We start from the raw sequence: 21,578 nt of genomic DNA, 5'->3' as shown, positions 1-21,578 counted from the left end.
AAAAAAGAGCCATAGCCTTGACCTATGCTTTTTCTTTCCCTTATATTTATTTATTACAAAGATGAAACATGGAAACTTAGTTGGCAAACGATGGTTTTCGAAAACACCATCCCCCCTATCAGTGTTATAATCAATGTTGAAATAAGTTTTTATTTCTGATTTTACTGTGACTATTGGTGCATTTTTTGTCCATTTTAATCTTTCAAATTATTTATCTGAAATCAGCATATTATAATAATTTCAGAATGAAATGTCTCAGAGGTGACCTTACAGCAAGAAGGTCACTGGTTCGGGTCCTGGCTGGGCCAGTTGGCCTTTTTTTAAAGAGTTCTTTTTGCGTGGGTGTCCTCGGGTGCTCCGGTTTGCCCCACAGTTTAAAGACATACGTTATAGGTGAAATAAATGAACTAAATTGGCCGTAGTTTGAGTGTTTGTGTGTTGATGAGCGTATGTTTCCCAGTACTGGGTTGCAGCTGGAAGGGCATTCACTGCATAAAACATATACCAGAATAATTGGTGGTTAATTCTGCTGTGGTGACCTCTGATAATCAGGGACTAAGCCGAAGAAAAATGAATAAATATTGTGACACCAAAGAGTGTAGTAAATACAGTCTTACTGTATTTTTGATCAAATTATTGTATCATTTGCGAACAAAACATAAATATTTTTAAAGCATTTTAAAAAGATGTGGTTATTATGTTAGCACCGCTGTCTCATGTCATACATTTACCAAAAAAAAAAAAAAGTGAACTCTTGAGAAATCCAGAATCATTTGACATTTTCCATCTAGCGCAACAAAATTAATAAATTTTTAAATACATCCTAAGTAAATACTTTTTGGGGTCACAACAAGTACCAATTTTTTATTTTTTTGTCAAAATGAAAATACTGATGACAATTAATGACATATTACAAAAAAAAAGAAAAAAAATAACTTCTCAGTTTCTTAAAACTATGTGCTTGAGCAAAATATCACTTTTTTAATTTCTGTAAATTACTGATGATATTTCTTCAACATGTAAAATTATTATTATTATTATTATTATTATTATTATTATGTTGTTGTTGTTGTTGTTGTTGTTTTGCATACATTTGTCATAGCAAAGCCAGTGACCATCTATGAATAGACCCCCAATATTGGCTTAAAAGATGATAATATTATCTCTACAAAATGATTCATTCATTAATAATTTGTTTTTGAACTGTATAACATTAGTATCACATTTGTTATTATACTCAATCCATAAATATAGCACACCTCTAGCTGTAGGACAACATGCTGTGTGCATCAAACAGACCACAGCCACAGTCTTATCTTCACAGCTAAAGTCTACCAGTTTCCAATGTCACCTTAAGCAAGCCAAAATGTGATTGGCTAAAAGACTGATTGTGATTTAAGTCACTCATTTAGCCTTCAAGGCCGTGACAGTCCAGTTCAGTTCTGCCCCATAACCTCTCCAAGGTGTCCATCCCTCACGTTTACAACAAGCTCTGACCTCTCCTCAACAGCAGATAACAAGATGCCTAAGTTGCGAGAGTATTTTCTTACCAATTGTGATGTATATCTGAGTACAACAGCTTTTTGAATGAGAAAAGTAGGGCGGAAAAAAAAATATATATTAAATGGTTGTACTTTGTTATTGGTCAATCCTGTGTGACTGACAGGTTGTCATGCCCTCGCATCAATTTTTTATTTTTTTTCGGGTGGGATTAATATTTAGACTTCCAGCATGGTCAGTTTGCTCAGTAGCTCACCTTGTATGGTGTTTAACTTGGAATATGGAGAAGACCTGGTTTGATACCAATGAATGACAGTTACAAAAACCAAGTAAAAAAAGTAATGTGAAACTGTTGTAAAAAACATGTGACTATTTTTTTTCTCCCCGCTTGCTTTTAAAAACCCTATCGTTTGGGATTAGGGAAGGGTGTTGGTGAGTCAATCTTAAGGTAATATGAGCGCCAAAAGCCAACGTAAATGGCACATATAAAAAAAACGGCAGGTAGCTCTCTGCAACTTTCACACAGTCACCCACTGAAGCTAAGTAGCTGGATGGGAGACCACATGGGAATGCTAGGTTGCTGCCAGAATTGGTGTTAGTGAGACCAGCAGAGGGCACTCAACCTGCGGTCTGTCCTAACGCCCCAGTATATTGAAAGGGACTCTGTACTGTTTAGTGAGCTCCGTCTTTCAGATGAGGCGTTAAACTGAGGTCCTGTGGTCGTTAAAAAATCCCAGAATGTCCTTCGAAAAAGAGTAGGGGTTTAACTCCGGCATTCTGGCCAAACTGGCCCACTGTCCTCTATCCATCATGGTCCCCTCACCATTCCCATACCATAACTGGCTTCATCACTCTGTCTCCTCTCCCCAATCAGCTGGTGTGTGGTTTGCTGTCTGGCACAATATGGCCACAGTGACGTCATCTAGATGGATATGGCACACTGATGGGGGATGAGGAGATTCCCCCCAAAAATGTGTAAAGCGATTTATGTGTCTAGAAAAGCACTATATAAATGAAAGGAGTTATTAATAAAAAAAAATGTTCTAAAATATTTGAAGCTCCAAAAATGTAGACAGGGGACTCTGGTTGATTTGTCATCACAAGAAAAGCTGTTTAGTATGAGAACTAAAAAAATAAATAAAAAAAAACTATACAGTGTAAACAAATTATGGGTTTCAATACAAACCCAAGTAAAAATGGACACACCAAAGTGCTGGGTTATTATTTTATATTTTTTTTTAAGCTACTTTAATAAAAGAGTTAGGTTTGTGCAAACTTTAAAACTACCCAGCATTGATCCAGAGTGTAATAAATACTGATACGTTGCTAAATAACACTGCATATTTTGTATCATCATAGCGTTACATTACTGGCAACGCAGTAGCGCAGTAGGTAGTGCTGTCGCCTCACAGCAAGAAGGTCGCTGATTCGAGCCTTGCCTGGGTCAGTTGGCATTTCTGTGTGGAGTTTTCATGTTTTTCCTGCGTTCGCGTGGGTTTCCTCCGGGTGCTCTGGTTTCCCCCACAGTCCAAAGACATGCATTACAGGTGAATTGGGTAGGCTAAATTGTCTGTAGTGTATGAGTGTAATAGGGTGTGTATGGATGTTTCCCAGAGATGGGTTGCGTCTGGAAGGGATCATGCTGGATAAGTTGGCTGTGGCAACCCCGGATTAATTAAGGTCTAAGCTGAAAATAAAATGAATGAATGTTATAGTACATTACTATTGTTGTTGTTTTATCAAATGTGTTAAGTAAAAAAAAAAAAAGTATTTTGATACCTGTTTTTAAGCAATGTTTAAATTAAACATTTAATTTTCACTTGATACAGTTGTACACATTCTTTTTATATCTTAAAAGTGTAAAAATCTAATAATCTGAGAATAGTACAAAATTTTTATTTAGTTTATGTTTTTATGTGGTCTGAAATTATGGAAAAGTATATTAAAAAAAAAAAAAAAAATATATATATATATATATATATATATATATATATATATATATATATATATATATATATATATATATATATATATATATATATTGATGAAGGTGACTGAAAAAGGATAAAGTGAGAAAGGTATGATGAAAGTTTAATTAATGGCTTTTTGCAGTACTATGTATATTTTGGGTCTATGTTATAAAATGTAAATGTACAAATGAAATCAAACATATAATATATCAATGTAACCAAAGGGATAAAATATGTCTCATATAAAAAGAAGAGATAAGTAAAAGAAGAAATAAGTTTAGGTAATAGACGAATGATGTATGTGGTAATGGAGTGGCAAACTAATAAGCTTGTGCTTTATTGAAATTAATTTTTTGTTAAAGATATTTTGTGTATGATATTTCTTTTTGAAAATAAATAAATAAATCAAATCAAATCAAACAAAATAAATTATGTTGTGTTCTAAATCACTCATTTCCTTTTTCTGTTTTGAATATAAGTACTACTAATTATAACCTGCTTACTAAAATCTATTATTGTAGACTTAATGCTAAAAAAAATGACAAGCAACGACAAACTACAGTATTTGCAAATGCTTAACAAATGATTAATTGTGTGCAGTTATTATAAACTAGTAGCAAAGATGTTGTTTTTGCAACTAAATTTGGGTAAATTATAGACTAATTAATTTTCAAACCTAAATTTACCCAAAAATAATTGTCTTTGTCCATATTTTATCTTATTTTAGGTGGAAATAACCTGATATGTGTTAAACTTTAGGTAGTGTAGGCTGCTTACTTGATTCTGCAATTTACACTAGAGAGAGAAATACGAATAAAATGTTTTTTTTTTTTTTTTAATGCTCTGTAAAGCTGCTCTTCAAAAGATTGAAGCGCTCAACTATTTCAATCACATGACTGTGAAATGTAATTAATGCACGTGAACTTTCATGATAATAGAATATCTTTCATTCTCAAAGCCTTTTTTAAGAACAGATCCCGTGGGTAATACACACATTTCCTGAAGCGCGAACTTCTCAAGGTTGATGCACATGAAAAGGTACTCTGGGAATGTGTTTTATTAATTTGAAATCATATTAGTATTATTAATTATTATATAAGTTTTTTTTTTTTTCAGAATGAGACTTGCTTAATAATTCATTTAAAGAAGTAATTTTTAGACCCTTCATTTCAAATATTCATTTTCATTTGCACATCCAAGTCGTGGCTGCTTGCCAACAGGTTGAGGAGCAACTGCCTGAGACAGAAGCTGGAACGCAGTAAACATGAGCTCGTCCAACAGATGTTTAGACAGCATTGTTTCCAGAGGCAGCAAGAGCAACCGGAGAAGGAAATAGCTACTTTTCTGTTGAATGCACAACTTCGCCATCATAAATGCACCTATTCAGATGCATGCTATAAGTTTGAACTCTGCCCCTATTAAAGTAAGTTTTGAGTCATCAGAATAGCAGAATTACTGATTCATTGGCTGCACAGTGTGGAGGCGTGCAAGTGCTGGAGTGAACGTATCTCATTGTGAGGAAGTCATCTGAAATAGATTGCTTGTCTTAAATTAAACCTATTTGAACGACTAGAGTTAATTCTTTTATGCTTTTCACAAAATGGTTGTATTTTTTATGTGGTTTTACAGCAGTTGTGTTTCTAGGTTTTCCTTCTTTACTGTGTGAACTTCACAAAGTCCATTAAGAAGAAGAAGAAGAAGAAGAAGAAAGGAAGAAGAATGATGACAAGACATTATATTTTGCTAAAGGAAAATTAAGCACAAATTAAGGCCAATTTAGTTTGTGTTTGTAAAAAGCACAGTATGACATTATTTTACCAACCCAATTCGCATTAGAATAATATATCCTGCAGAGGGGCAGATTTAACCAAAAAGCGAAGTTAGCAGCCGCTTAGGGCCTAGGAAATCTGAGGGTCCCCAATAAATATCTAGAAGTATAAATTACAGTTAACATCAGAATTATTAGCATCCCTAAAGTAATAGCCACCCTGTTTATTTTTTCCCAAATTTCAGTTTAACGGAGAGAAGATTTTGTCAACACATTTTTAAAGGGTCACGAAACACCAAAACACATTTTTTGAGCTGTTGACAGTTGTATATGTGTCCCACACTGCTAAAAACACTATTAGGACACCTATATTTTGCTCAAAAGTGTAAATTGGTTGTTTTTGCGTTATTTCAAGCAAATTCGTACTTCCGGTTTGAAACGAATTTTTGAAGCTGCGTCAGGGTCATGACATAATAGCGTGTATTCCAGCATGCAGACTGGACGTCTGTGCCAGAGTGTGTCTTATTACGTCTTACAGTGTGATGAATTAATGCATGAGTAAGGCTTGGTTCAAACCAATTAGCGCACTCTATTGTGCAACTTCATTAATATTCATTACTGTCATAGTGTTTAGACGACTGAGACGCCACGTTGTGTTGGCAAAACAAGCATGAAGTGTTGCTTTTATAGTTTGCTGCTGTTAAGTTTTGTTTTCATTTTCTCTCTGTGAGAGCTCAGCTGTAGTCACGTGTGGATTAACAGTGTACGCGACGCGGGACAACAATAACTTACTTGTCTAAGGAGGATTATTGTTTACCTGAGAGCTGTTCTCATCTGCAAACGCTGAGATCCGGATTCGCTTTACTCTCCTCTTAATGAAGACGCAGCTCTAGTTGCTGGTGATTGTCCTGTCTCTACAGATTTGGTAAGTGAGCGACCAGTGCTCTTTGTTTATTCAGTTTGTTCGTATTGAACTAAGTAAACTATAGCACCGAGTGTAAACATGTTAGCACTACAACCAAACTTTAACCTCATGTAGGATTTTCACTGCATTTTGTGACCGGAATAACACACACGGCTTTCTGACACTACCTGCTGTGTGCATCTAAGTTTCCGGGAAATGCTGAGTTTTTCTCTCTCTCATTCGCCGTGCGGTATCAAACATTGCATGAAAAATACACGCTTAAAGCAGTTCCTCGAATCAAATATCTTGTTTGTCGCGAGGGACATGAATGAATTCCCTGAATGAAAGAGCTAAACTGCAGATAAAGTCCACCATTTAATAATTTGGCAAATATTTCGACTACAGATGTCCATGTAAACACAGTCACTTCGTCCCCTGTGTGTGTGTTTGTGTGTGTGTTTTGACTCTGAAAGTCAGCGCGCCCAAATAGACACTCCCACACCATCCCTCTTTAGTTCCTCCGACACTCCCCCTAAACAAAGCTGGACACGACCACTTTTCTGACTTTTTCCAAAGTAGAGGTATGAAAACACCCTGCTAAAACAAGAGGGTTTCATGGCCCTTTAAACATAATAGTTTAAATAACTCATTTCTAATAACTGATTTATTTTATCTTTGCCATGATGATAGTTAATTTTATATATATATATATATATATATTTTTTCGTGTGGGGTGGGAAAAAAAAGATTTTTAAAACTATTTTTTATTAAATAACATTTGAAAAATCTTTATAAACTAAACATAAAAGAACAATATTAACTATGCAAATTATTAACAATTTAAATAGCCATATATAAAATAAATAAATAGCCAAAGCTATCACTTCTGTTTTCTCTGTAACAAAATACTGTTGAAAAACCAAACAGAACTAAACTCTATTGTGTAGATGGTTCAAGCATGTTGAAAATTCTTTTTCAATCAAGTTCTCTTACATAGAAAAAGTATATTAATTAGCTACTAGGGATGCTCATTTCGTTAATTTTGCTAACCGACAAACGCTGCTCATTAATCGGTTATTAACGGTTAACTGGTCAGATTACTATTAATTTTATATTAAACAAATTGACGTGTCTATTTTGTGTCTGACACATTAAATATTGCATTTTAAAATACTGATTTATTTTTATATGTTAGAATATTAATAGTGGAACAGAACAACAGAGCATTTCCACGCACCTGCAGTGTTTAGCACAGAAGAGCAGAATAATCTAAATAAATGAATAAAATAAATAGGACTGCCCTAAATTTTTTTCACTTAAATAATTAATTTATATTACAAAACTACTGACTGATTCTTTTTAATAACTGGCATAGGCTTTTTTTTCCAATCATATGTTTTTTTCTTCCGTCAAATAAAAATCGCAGACTTCCTCAAATTGCTTGCTTCACGGAAAATATGCATTTATTTAATGCCCCACTGTTATTATTATAATCACAAAACCTTTTACATTTTAATAGAAATCATTATTTTAAAGATTATGTCCTGATATAGCCTATGCTTTCCTCTCTCTCCCTCGCGGTTCAAGTGCGCGTGCTGCGTGATGAAAAGACAACAACACGCGCGCATATGTTGACTTTTTGTAAACAGTTTTGTTGTTTAAATATGATATTGCATTAATCTGCGTACATGCTTTATAAGCTGTAAAATAAAAAGTAAAGCCTATTTGTTGCGTTTATTATGCAGATCCAGGTCAACATAAGCGCTGGTTAAGCATCAACAGGTCTGTATCAAACAGCAATATTCTTCTTTCATTTTTGCTTCTTTGGCAAATGTGTCTGTAGGCACAGGTTACACGTTATGGTCCCGCAAATTAAGTATGCCTTGCAGTTAAACAAGGGGCGAAAACGAGGCGCACCTCACTGCCTTTATGTTGACAAGGAAAAAAGAAGAGGCACGGTCCTCTTATGAAACGACTGAATCAGCTGGGTATTGATTGTGCAAAAGTGTTGCTGTCTGTGTTGTTACAATAGTCATTTTTAATACTATTGTGATATTCAAGATTTGTATATTCATACAGCTCTGGATAACTTAAAACAGCGATTAGACCTTCAGAGCGGCGTTAATGCGTCCTGAAGTAAAGCGAAACGGCTATAAACTCCAGCAAGATAGAGTGATTGCATGCAGAGTCATATACCTTTATCTCTAAATAAAGTATAACTATAGAAACTGTGTTAATCTTAACTGAAAGCTTCGTCGTGTTTTCTGACCTCACGCATCGCGCACCTGTCAGTCAGCACTCTCAAAGGTTCAAACAGAAATCGCACAGCACGGTTACAGAAAAGTTTGCGCTGTTACCTGACATCTGGTGAACGCCCATCCCTCTCTGCGCAGCCACATTAACAGTGTGAGCAAATCATCGTATATGCGCTGAAAATCCGGCCGCTTTGACAGCATTGGCAATGTTTCTGACGTTGTCTGTTGTCAAGCGGGGTTAAGTTGGTTTTGTTTTTGATATTCCTGACACATTCAGACGGTCCCTTACTAAGAGCTCCGTGCGAGCTCTCCCGGCTAAATATTGGAGGGCTTCAACGGAGCAGTGCTTGTAATGTTGAGCGAAAAAAAGTATTAATTAGCTCAACTTTTGCAGGCATGCGTGACGTTATTGGAAAGGTATCACGGGGTGTGTAGCGATTCTCCCTTATCACACCGCAACACAGGATCGTAGATCTGAGTATCGCGATTTCGATTTTATGTCGTGTATCGTTACAGCCCTATATATATATATATATATATATATATATATATATATATATATATATATATATATATGTATCAGTTAAAGCAAGCAATGATGTGAATTATGAAATTAAACTATATTTTGGGCTTATTATAGTTGGCTTATACTGTAATAATGAAACGTGTATGAAATGACAGTGTACCAACAGTTGAAATCAAAATGATTAGCCCTCTTGTAAGTTTTTTATTATTTTTTTAGTATATCTCAAGGGATGTTTAACAGAGTGAGAACAAATGCATAAAATTCTTTATGAATACTTTTTTCTTCTTCTGGAGAAAGTCTTATTTATTTTAGTTTGGCTGTAATAAAAGCACATGTTAATTATTAAACATTAATTTTATTAGTCTTTTATATATATAAACTTATAATATAAACTCTTTTTTTATATATATTTTTAATAAAAGTTCATTTGAATCGTTTATTAATCATTTACTTACCCATTCTGCCTGATCTAAAAAAAAAAAAAAAAAACACCAACTACTCTTAAATACTAATTTAATAAATATAATGTATTAATGAAAAAATAAATCAGTAAAGGTTGAGTAAATATTGATTGAACTTTCATTTTTGGGCAAATATTTCATAAAAGCTCCTACAATAATTTTTGTCAAAGAATAATGTAATTCTTATTTCTCTTTTCAGATTCTGGCATGGCATTGTGATGTTTGACATGTTATACTACTTGGCTATTTTGTAAAATCACTGCAACTAAAAAAATGAGTTCAAATATAAATAATGCAATGTCTAATTTTATGAAAAATTAAGCATGAACATACAATAATTAACCACATTATGAATGTGCTTTTAAGTCAAAATACAGCATTTGTAGCTGTATTTTTAAACTGCATACTAGTGTCTGTTAACGTAGACTTAATGCCTTAGAAATAATAAACTAAACATTTGGAAATCCTTAATAAATGATTAACAATATGCAGTTATCATACAATAATACAGACGAGTTTTGTAAAAATTACCCTCACGATTTATAGAGAATTTTCTTAAATGCTCCTGGTCCTGGGAGTTTTAATATACAGTATAGCACACACAGGATTGAAAAAAAACTTTTCTGTACTAAAAGACTTGGGTAAATAAAAAATAAATAAAAAAAACAAATAAAATAAAAAAGTGTGAACACTTTTTAGACTCAACACAAAGCAAAATTCATGGGTTTCTGCTAGTTTTAGCAAGTTAAATTAAAGAATTTTTAAGACATTTTAGGACCATTACAAATGAAATTTCAGATGTATACAGGACTAAACATAATTTTTTTCTGAAGCATGGTTTGGTCAATAAAAAAGATTTATTTTGTTATTATACAGTGCTCAGCATAATTGAGTACACCCCACTTTGAAAATGAATATTTTTTCAATTTCTCATTGAATATAGACAATGTATGTTGGTGCATTTAAACAAAACATATTTATTATACAGATATATTTATTAAATAAATAATAATATTTATAATAAAATAAATAATATTTTAGTCACCAAAAATATGTAGAAATTAAAAGATAGTAGTTAAATTCAAGCGAAATAACACAAAAAAAATATACAACCTACGCAATTTCAACAAAATTTTTCTTTTTTTTATTCATTCATTCATTTTATTTTGGCTTAGTCCCTTTATTAATCCGGGGTTGCCAAAGCGGAATGGTATTTTTTTTTTATGTTGAGCATTATAAATTAGATCTGTGGTTTTCAACAGGAGGGTCCTGGCCCACAAGGGGGCCTCAGCGAGCTCAGTGAGGGAGTCGCGTCATATTTTAAAGATTACTTTGCAGTGGCTTTGCATTGTATCCCCTAGCTCAGTGGTCCTCAACCACCGGTTCGTGTATCTATTGGTACAAGGCTGCACAAGAAATAATTATTTTTAAATGTCCTTTATTTTTTTAAATTATCGTATTCTCTCGCTTAAATCTCGGTCACTTGAGCACCCAAATGTGTGTCTTTGCTAAGGGGAAAAGACCCATTGAACGACTCACGAACTGCCAAGGTTTGGATTCGCAACCCAGTTGTCAACAAATCAGGTGAATCCAGCATGGCTCTGCAAGAAGATTAACTGATGGAGATCGCAGGATGTTCGTATAACCTGTATTTCTAGAGTTTGCACAAGTTTGTTGTTTCCAATGGAGTTGTGCGGCTTGCGCGCACAAGCACCAATGTCTCCCGCGAGTCACGTTGAAAAGAATTGATTGATCAGCTTTAGCTTGTATGGAATATTCATATTTCGGTAAGATAGGTTTTCTCAGACAAACACAGAACACACAAACACTGCAGTGCTTTGTGCTTTTGTCCATAAATAAAACTTGTATCATGGTGACAGCAATATTTTATCAGCTTTTCATCCTCTGGGAAAACGGTTGATGGTCACCTGTAGCAACCTACAACCTACAAACACCGAAACAACCACCACTGCCCTGGCGGACCAAAAACAGACAAATTTGTAATCCATCCTCCACAAAAAAAAGACAGTCTTACTCGCCTCACAGCAATCCTCACACTAACTAATAGAGCATAACAAATAACATGCAAGTGTTAAATTGTAATAGCCTATATTATATTTTTCCCCTACACACCAGTGTGAATACTGATATTTTTATTATTGAATTTCAAATAGACCACATTTAAAGGTCAAAGGCTTTTTTTCAGTTACAAATTTTTGAGAAAGTGCCTCTGACGGTGAGGGAAAGAAGGACACCGATATAGTCACAGAAAACTTTTCTACAGAAATCTCATTTTGGATGCTATCTTAATCAAATTTGAAATATAAACTCATTTGGCTTTCAAGGCATATTTTATTAGGTTATTACATTAATGTTTTTCTGTGTTTGTATATGAAAAAAACATACTTTGAACACCGTAATTTTCTTTCTCATTACTTCCTAATGTAAAATGTTTTATATATTTTTAGCATGAGTTTTACCATAGTAAAGCTCAAAGTGTCTTCTTTCCATTGATACCTAATTTACGTTGACAGCTCACTGGGGTCAAGAACTGTTACTATTTAATGCTAGGTAGGTGTAAATCCCCAAAAGTGAGTGCTGGGTAACAGGTGATTTACTGTAAGACTTACAACAGAATATTCCAGTAAATTTAGGACCTAAATTTAGTTTTTTTAATTTAAGACGTCAAGACATTTTCACACCCCGCTTACACCCTGAGAATTCGAAAATGAAAAACATGCAGACTGCCTCAACGGCCAATCATCAAACCATGCAAACTGCACACACCATGCAAAGATAGAAAAGCCACAAGAAGTGAAGAAGAAGAGCAGTACCTGGTGTGGTCTGAGCGGCTCCTGAGCATAACGAGAGCGTAAGGAGAAACAGGACACATACAACAGCGTTAAAGCAGAACACCTTTACTTTTACATTTTTGCATGCATCAGATTTCATTTAGGCCTGGGTTTTAATCTTTTGTAGCATATATAAGATGACATGACACTCTCAGGCTGGATCATTCAGTTCTTTCTTTCCCGCATTAGCATTTCCTTCAAGTGCTGTATTACACTGTCCTTTTTTTTTTTTTTTTGATGGCAAACTGCCATTCCTGTCAAAGTCAAGGAGACTGTTGTAGAAGAAAGAGAACCATAGAGCTTTAACGGCTGGACATCACAAAGACAAGAGAGATACTGTCTGAAAAAAAAAGGAAAGGTGATCTCATTTGTATTCATAGGGATCCGCATGTAAAGTGCATATGTATACCTTTTTATACAGCTGGATAGACATGGAAACGTTCAGCATAATATAGGCACTAGTGTGAGTTACAGTGCTGCTGGTGACAGTCAGTCAGTACTGAGGCCAATTCTGGAGCTTATCTAACAAAATAACTTACAATAATGGTTCAACATTTAGTAGTCCAAATTTATGTTATAGAAAATGTTATAGAACATTTTCAAAAATTGCAAAAAACAAGAAAAACAGAAATATATTCAATTTTGTTGAATTTTTGTTGTTTGTACTTTTATTTTCAATATTTAGCATAAAAATAATAATAATACATTTTATTTGTAATGCCCTTTTCTCAAACTTTAGACACTACAAGACAAAAAAAAAAAAAAAAAAAAAGTATTAACATGTCTCCGTAGTAACATGCATAATCATATCCACAAGACAGGGCCTGGGAAAAGCAACTGGGATTAAAAAATCTGTTCAGCTCTCTGTGATCATCAATAATCATCAAATGTGATCTAGAATGAGTTTTACAACATTTATAAATATTTTTATTTTCATTGCAATTATTTGATGTCTAATTTGGTAAATTCATGTTAAACACTACTTTGAGACATTGTTCACAGCTAAAGAATGTTGAATAAAAATTTGGTGGAAAAAAAAAAAGTTTTTTGTGGTAATATAAGCATTTAAAGCAGGCCGGTCAATTTCGACCGGGAACACAAAAGGTGCAAGATGTTAACACGACAGGAGGGTTAAAACATGCATGTTTGTAATGAATTACAGCGATTTACCTCAGCTTTACTTTATCACCGCAGCCACATGTCAGTACAATTATAAAAAAATGCCTCAATCCCAGTTTATGGACATTAAATCAGGTTTATTTTGTATGTTAACATAACGGATATCCAGACAGCAGTGGATATTAACATGTATCCTGTTACATTTACCATGGAAAACAGTGCAAAGTTAAATGCATGCGCTGTGTGTGTGTCCACTGTGTGTGAATGTCTGTATGTGTGTGTGTGCTTGAACGTTGTAACAACATTGTGTTTGACTCATCGTTGCAGAAAGGCTTGAATTAACTCCACAACAAATACCTCAAATAATCATTGGGAAAGTTCTTACTGTAGTATTTCTCACAAACATTACGTGATACACTGTGCTGTTTATCTGATGCAGCCAGAGAATGAGGCACACTATGACAGGCATGTGGGAATGGTGGGTAGGGAGAACTTGCATTAAAAGTACAGGCAACAAAAACAACTACATAGTATTCAGAGCAGAAAATCCAATATTCTGAAAGGTGTAATAAATGATCTGATAGGTGTTTTGAGCTGAATCTTTACAGAAACATTCTGGAGACACGAAAGACTTATCTAAAATCTTAAAAAAGGGGTAAAATAGGTGCCCTTTAACGTATTTATACTTGGTTAACATAAGTTAATGAAAGCTAATTTTATTTTAAGGTACAATTCTCACTATTACCAAAACATTAACTATGATTTAGCCTAATAAATTCCTAATTTGCTGATTATTAATTGTTACTAAAATAGTTGCTAGGTTTATGTACTAGGTTTAACTAAATAAATTACCTTAACATTAACTAATGAACCATTAATTAAAATGTTACCAGAATATAATTAGCAATCATCCTTTACCATAAATATGAATGGGTTTACTCCAATTAAACACCTTTTATTACCCCATTTTCCACAGTGTTAAAACTAGCGTTGTTATAATTAAACACATCTCATATACTGCGTAAAATTGCACACAATCTCCGTATCAAGTTAACGTTCAAGTTCACAGCCATTTGGAGAGCATAAGCAGATCATTTAATATGGCTAGAGTGTATGATAAACAGCGTGAGGCTAATGAGTCCTGTAAAAGTCTTCGAGATTCACAGCAGACAAGCGGCTCTATAAATAGAGGATCCTCGTGTCAATACGCAGCTCAGCCTGACGGGTATCAGACGCGAGTTATGGCATGTCAGTAGGGCAGTGATTAGATGTCACCGCTGTCAGTCTTCTTACAAGATATTGATGGTCAGATTTCAGCAGAAGCCCATTTGATGCCATCTGAGTGTAGACAGCTGTGCTAGCAGGGCATCGCTCAAAAAAGAGCATTTTGAAAGCCGATTCTCCTTTCAAATGGCACTAGTGCAATATTCTCCACGGAAAATGACAGTTCTATGGAAATTATAAATATTTGGATTTGAAGAAAGGATTCATTCCCATTTGTGCTGTTTTATAAACCACATTTGCATAATTTATCATTATTTATTGGCCTTTGTGATGTTACCAACCTTAAATACACTTATAATGCAATTATCATTATATATTGCATGTTATATTAAATTATACAATTAATATAGTAGTATGATATCATACTGTATGTAAATATGTACATTGTTTACCCACACAAACAAAGAAATAAATAAGGCATGTGTATTAAAGCAAAATGTTTTCACTAAGAATTCTCAAAGACACTGTATCCATATTTGTATTTATATATCTCATATTTATTTTTTTGATTTATAAAAAAATAATAATTTAATTACTTAATTAATTATTTTATTTTAATTTTCTGTATTTTCTTTTACTTCATTTTATTTTATAGCACTTATTTTTTATTTAAAATTTTACTTTATTTTTATAATTTTTATTTATTTTTATTGTATTTTACTTTATTTTATTACTTTATTTCATTTTCCTTTTGCAGTTTTTATTTTACTTTATTTTATTTTTTATTTTATTTTATTTTTATTTTATTTTATTGTACTTATTTTTTGTATTTTATTTTGTTTTACTTTACTTTTTTACTTAACTTTATTTTATTTTATTTTTTTTATTTATATATTTTATTATTATATTTTTATTGCCTACTAAGTGTTTTTCATTACAAAAAAATAGCAAAACTAATTATTGGCTTAGCTTTTAATCTGAAACATATAATTTTGTTAATCCTTTGTGTTATTCATGAAAATTACGTTTTCAAAAATTTGATCTTTTTTCTAAATAAATTAATTAATAAAATCCATGACTCTACAAAATCCAATCCTTACAGTATTGAAATCTATTCATTCATATAACCCCTGTACTATGATGGGTGCTGTATCTCCAGATTCTTGATGATTCAGAGTTTTCCACACAAAAAATAAAAAATAAAAATAAAAAATCAGCAAATCAGCCTATATTATAACGATTTCTAAAGAATCGTGACACTGCAGACTGGAATATTGTGAAAAGCTATACATTTTAGGAATCAAGTCATTTATATTTTAATTATATTTCATAACATAGCCGTTTTTACTTTACTGTATTTTTGGTCAAATAAATGCAGCCTTGTAGGTATAAAGGGAATAGCTATGTAGTGTATGTCTGTAATGGCAACAAAAACATCACAAAGGAATCAGAACCATATTACTTTAATCCCCATATTACTTGACACATTTCAAATCTTCTAAATATGTATTACACCTTTGTGTGAGAAGGGAACAGATGAAAATATAAGTTATTATTCACAGAAAATCTGCCAGAACTTTCCTTAGAGAGTTTATGTGCATTCAGATTGATATCTGAATACATGAACATTGAATCTTTTCTCTGACTCTTTAAATATATATATATTTTTGACTCAACTCAGTTAAAGTTATATGCTCAATAGCCAGCTGAAGGAAATGATGAGCAGTGAGTAAGAATTTATTTTAGTTTCATTATTATAGCATTCAATTGAAATATACTGTATGTTTAAATCATACTTGCCACTTTTTACGATACTTAATAGTTACTAAATACTTCATACTTAATAAATAGCAGCACTTTTGTCAAAAACGTCTCACAAAAAACATTTGAAACTGCATGAGAGGGAGCAAATGAAAACAGAGTGCCAATTTTTTTCACTGTTCCTTTAAGAAGTCAAAACCAGCTTAGCATTTTACGTATTTATATATTGTATCTGCATTAGTAAATCACATTAGCAGCTAAAGTTGACCTCTGAATTGTGTCCTGTAGATCTTCAGGCCCATTTCTCCTTTAATTTCACAGTTATATTTGTAGTTTCCCCGCTGAGCGGCCATATTTGTGCATTCCGACCATGAGCACAATGCTATGTGCGTCTGTCTGTTTCTGGACTGTGACTTTGAGCTTGTATGTGACCCGCTGTGCTTTCATTTAATTAAAAGGGTAGGGGTGGAGATTCAAAGCGTACCTTTACGGGGATCTGATGGAAAAATCTGTGCATGCCATGTGGGCCCAAGGACACACGATCAGGACCTGCGACCACCTCAAAGATCACAGCTGGAACACACTGATGCTCTTTTTTACTGGACCATTTCCGAAAGTGATTCTGGGCTTTGATGGTGTCTTATAAAAGTTTATTTGAAGTTGCAAATAAATGTTGACCCATTAATTATTATTTAAAAATAAATAAATAAATAATAAAAATAATATATAATATATACTACTACTATTATTATTATTATTATTATTATTATTATTATTATTATTATTATTATTATTATTATTGTTGTTGTTGTTGTTGTTGTTTTGAATTACTACAGCTGGTACATTAAAATAATAGTTCCTTTACATTTACTTATCCTCATGCTGTTAAAATTGGTATGATGTTACCTGATTTGTTAGAATTTGTTAACCTCTTACTATTTTTTAACCACATTTTATTAACTTCGTCTCTCATTTTAATTAAACTGTCACTAAGTGTCAAGAATATATTTCCCTTTCCAATTAATTTATATAAAAATATAACTATTTTTATAATTATCATGATCACCAGTGATCTAGCATTTGCAGATCACTAGAGAACTACAAATATACTACTTTAATAAACTACGGATCCTATCATGCACTTCTCTCACACACCTGGCCCAGATTCACCCTGGTCGCAAACACAGAGAGCTGAAGCTGTTCAGGACTAATCAGATGGACTACAAGCACAACATACACACAACACGTTGTTGCTGAGTTTTGGATACTGTAAGTGAGCATTTCCAAGTGTTTTTTCTGGTCTTTCCTTTCATATTTTTGGACCCTTGTTTGTTTTACTGTTATACTGTTGTTATACTGTTTGTTATGACCATTTGCTAGTGGTAGGCAAAGTGAGGCTTCATGAAACACTGAAACAGTTGAAGCAAATGTGCTGAAGCTTCGAAATATTTCGAAACCTGTCTCTACAGTGTCACCTAGTGATCAGTTTTTATGTATTGCTCTGGAACAGCTTCAGCAAAGAAACAATTAAGCAAACTGAGGAATTAAACCCCATGTTGTAGAGTTGAGTTTCCAAGTGATTAAGTGAAGCAGTGAGATTTCCTGACTTGCAAGCAGAAATAATGGGTGCGAATCCAGGGTTATGCAGCTAAAGACATTAGTCTTTAAATGTTCTGTTCTTGTTCCGTGTTTTGTTTTAACATTGGTCTGACATCCCAATAAACACATTGTGAATAAATATATGTTCTTTTGGTCATAAAAATAGCATTTATTAAAATTCATCAAGTAATAATTTCAGGCGGGATTCGAACTCGAGTCTTTTGCAGTACAGTAACTTTGTGCTCACGCACGGTCTGCTTGACTACATGAGACAAAGTTTATTTCTGACCCAGTCAGTCCAATGCAGATTCGACAGGCCTCGAAACACTTCTGAATTGACAGATGCTTTGAATCGCTTTAGTCATGTGACCTGGTGTTTTGAAATACTTCAGTCACGTGACCCATGTGTTTCAAAACACATGCGCTTCGGGATCTCGACACTATGTCGAAACGTCAGTTTTACACCAGCCATCCCTACCATTCGCCTGAGTTTCTAGATTACTATTGGATTACCCATGTGGTACTGTTTGCTCCTGTTGACCTTGCCTGTCTGACTATCCCTTTGCATAAATAAAGCTAAACTTTATCTCTGTTGCAAGCCTACTCTCTTTGAATTAGTATATGCTTTTGTACATTTACGTTATATATTTACGTTCCCAGCCCTATGAACCCTCACACATATGCAAATCTCCTCAGTGAATACACATACACAATTCTAAACGTATGAACTATGAACGTTTACTATAAACTGTAATTATATGGCATATTGGGGATTTTTTTTTAACCTTTGCATTTAATCAAAATACTAATTTGAACTCATTCTCATTTCACAGCCCTGTCCTTCATGAGCATCACTTGCTGTTTTGATGCCCATTGAGCATAAAATGTAATTTAACTGTGAGAAACAAACAAAACCCTATTGAAGCTGACTGTAAGCACTTTGCATGGTCAGTCACACAGCCAAAGCAACATTTGTATTGACTTTCCCTGAGCTCAAGCAGAAACAGCTCCTCTCACCGAGCACGCTGCATATGTACTGATAGCAGCTTCTTGGATATGTGTGAACAGTTATCAGAGAGTGTGAAAACAGCCTATTCTTGCTCTGTTGTTGGCTATTTTCCACTGCATACAAGATAAATGCTAATTCTTATTCCAACTTAAGTCCTAAAGCTTAAACCCAAACGATGAAATGCTTACTATGCGGAAGGTTATCTATTAGATGAAATTCTGCCTTTTTTCCCCCACAATGCACTGTTTCTTTATATAATCGTGTGGTGTGTGTGCTGCTGTCATGTGGAGCAGGAGGACAGGAGGTGGATAATGAGAACATAAGGGTGAGAGGAGCTGACAGGGACATCATCCTCCCACCACGACCGACAGAACACAGGTCACAGAACAGTCACTAAAGCTGCGCTCACCCACCTGGACTGCACATTATAAAATCTCCCTGCCTCTGCCACGGCTGCTTGGACTTTCTTAAAATATTGGGAAATTGCAATCTCTGGCATTGACCGGTGCCTCATTGCGAAAAAAATAAATAAATAAATAAAATTGTAATAACTTCATTGTGCATGTCATGGTTTAAGAAATAGGATCTTAGTCAGAAATCATACAGTAAAATGTATTTAAAGGGATTCACCCTAAATTGAAAATTCTGTTTTGTGTTCAACAGAATCAATGAACTCATAAAGGTTTGGAATCATTTGCGCTTGAGTAAGTAGTGAGAAAATTTTCTCTTTTTGTTTAAACTGTCTTTTAAACCTTGTTTAGCATAGAAAAACAAATAGGCTTGTCAACTGACACCATTAAATTGGTTAATTTTAAGAAATCAAATCTAAACTGGGCAACAAGTGTAGTCTAGTTCCCAAATTGACACCACTAGTAAGGCTCATTTTTGTGAATAGAGTACTAAAGGTCTTAAAGTAATTTCGTACAGTTATTATTTTTCATTTTTGCATTCTTCGAGTGATTTAAAAACACAAACGCTTCAGCACAATTCCTTCCTCACTGTGTGATACACACCTCTCACTCCACCCCTTCATCCCATAGTCAATTACAATGCGTTGCACTACTCAATGTTTGCCAACAGTCTCTTTTTCATTTCAATGTATCATAATTTTTCATATAATTTTTTGTAAATCAAATATATACTGCGCATACAATGTGTTACCTTAACAGATGACACCACTGATTCTGTTCTTTAGGTGAATCAGACACATAATGCCTAAACAATGTAACAATGACTAATTCAGTTCTTTTTAGAGATAATTGACGCCACTGATTTGGTTGTTTTTTTGTGTGAATAAAATACATACCATTCCAACAATGTGATTCCCTAACAAATGACACTTCTGATTCAGTTCTTTTATGAGAATCTTACAGTCCTCACAATGCTTAAACAACGCAACAAATGACTCAAGACTCATATGGTTAGGTTCTGTTTAGTGAATCAAATACACATTGCAATAAGTGCAGTCCATTCCTTAAAGAAGGACACAACTGATTTGGTTATTTTTGATAAATAAAACTCATTAAGGGAAAGAGAGTGTATATAGACATTCCGCTGTGGAAAATGAATGAAATGAATATATATATATATATATATATATATATATATATATATATATATATATATATATATATATATATATATATATATATATATATATATATATATATATATACTGTATGTGTATATATATATATATGTGTGTGTGTATCGAGCACGTTTTACGCAGCGGATGCCCTTACAGCCACAACCCATCTCTGGGAAACATTTACACACACTCATTCACTCTATTGACACTCATCCATTTAGCTTACCCAATTCACCTAAACCGAATGTCTTTGAACTGTGGAGGAAACCAGAGCACCCGGAGCGCGAACATAGGGAGAACATGCAAACTCCACACAGAAACTCCAACTGACCCAGCCGAGGCTAAAACCAGCGACCTTCTTGCCTTCTCCCTGTGAGGCGACAGCACTACCTACTGCGCCACTGCATCGCCTATATTTATCCTACTGAGACCCAAAGAATTTTTTTTTTTTCTGTGATTTCCTACATGCTTTGGGTTAAAAAAATCTACAATTTAAAGTTTTTACATTTTGTTTTTATTTTTAATTTTACAGCATGTCCACTGTAGTAGACCACAGGACCATTTTAGTACGAAACGACCGCCACTCAGACAACAAAACTGTACGTGATATGGCTGTAAAGGGATGTGATTTGAATATTAATGTAACAAAAACAAAACAAAAGCCATTTTTTTCCTTTTGTATTGAAATTCCTGAAAGCCTGAAAGAGAGTTGAAACTAAAAAAAAGAAAGAAAAAAAAGAAGTGATGTTAATCCAAAACAAATTTAACAAAGCGATTTAAAGCTGATTGTCATTCTCTAATTGTCTCTAATTCTCTGATTGTTAGACTCTAAATCCCAACTATTTGGTCTCACTTTATATTAAGTGTCATTAACTACTATGTACTTACATAAAAAAATTAATACAACATACTTACTGTGTTTATAATGTATTTGAGAATACTTGTGGTGCTTTTAAGTTGGGATAGAGGTTGAGTTATGAACAAGTTTGGTGGGATGGGTAGGTTTAAGGGTGGGTTAAGGTGTAAGGGATGGTCAACAGTG

The 21,578-nt window shown here is 33.7% G+C and overlaps 1 protein-coding gene across 5 annotated transcripts in view; it reads right to left on the bottom strand.

Annotated features, from left to right (window-relative positions):
- The window catches only part of cadm1b (cell adhesion molecule 1b), a gene marked incomplete at its 5' end in the record, with an annotated part of 352,349 nt that overhangs the window by 138,189 nt on the left and 192,582 nt on the right, over positions 1-21,578 (bottom strand). For 2 of the 5 annotated variants that reach the window (NM_001423722.1, NM_001441347.1), the window contains one exon: positions 12,219-12,239. The exons of 2 other annotated variants lie outside the window; for them this stretch is intronic. In NM_001423722.1, coding sequence (NP_001410651.1) covers positions 12,219-12,239 — 21 coding nt within the window. 5 annotated transcript variants of the gene reach the window in all.

Source organism: Danio rerio, chromosome 15 (assembly GCF_052040795.2).
Source record: "Danio rerio strain M-AB ecotype USA chromosome 15, GRCz13ab, whole genome shotgun sequence".
NCBI lineage: Eukaryota > Metazoa > Chordata > Actinopteri > Cypriniformes > Danionidae > Danio > Danio rerio.
Note: the sequence above shows the minus strand (reverse complement) of the source record. Positions and strands in the feature narration are given on the sequence as shown.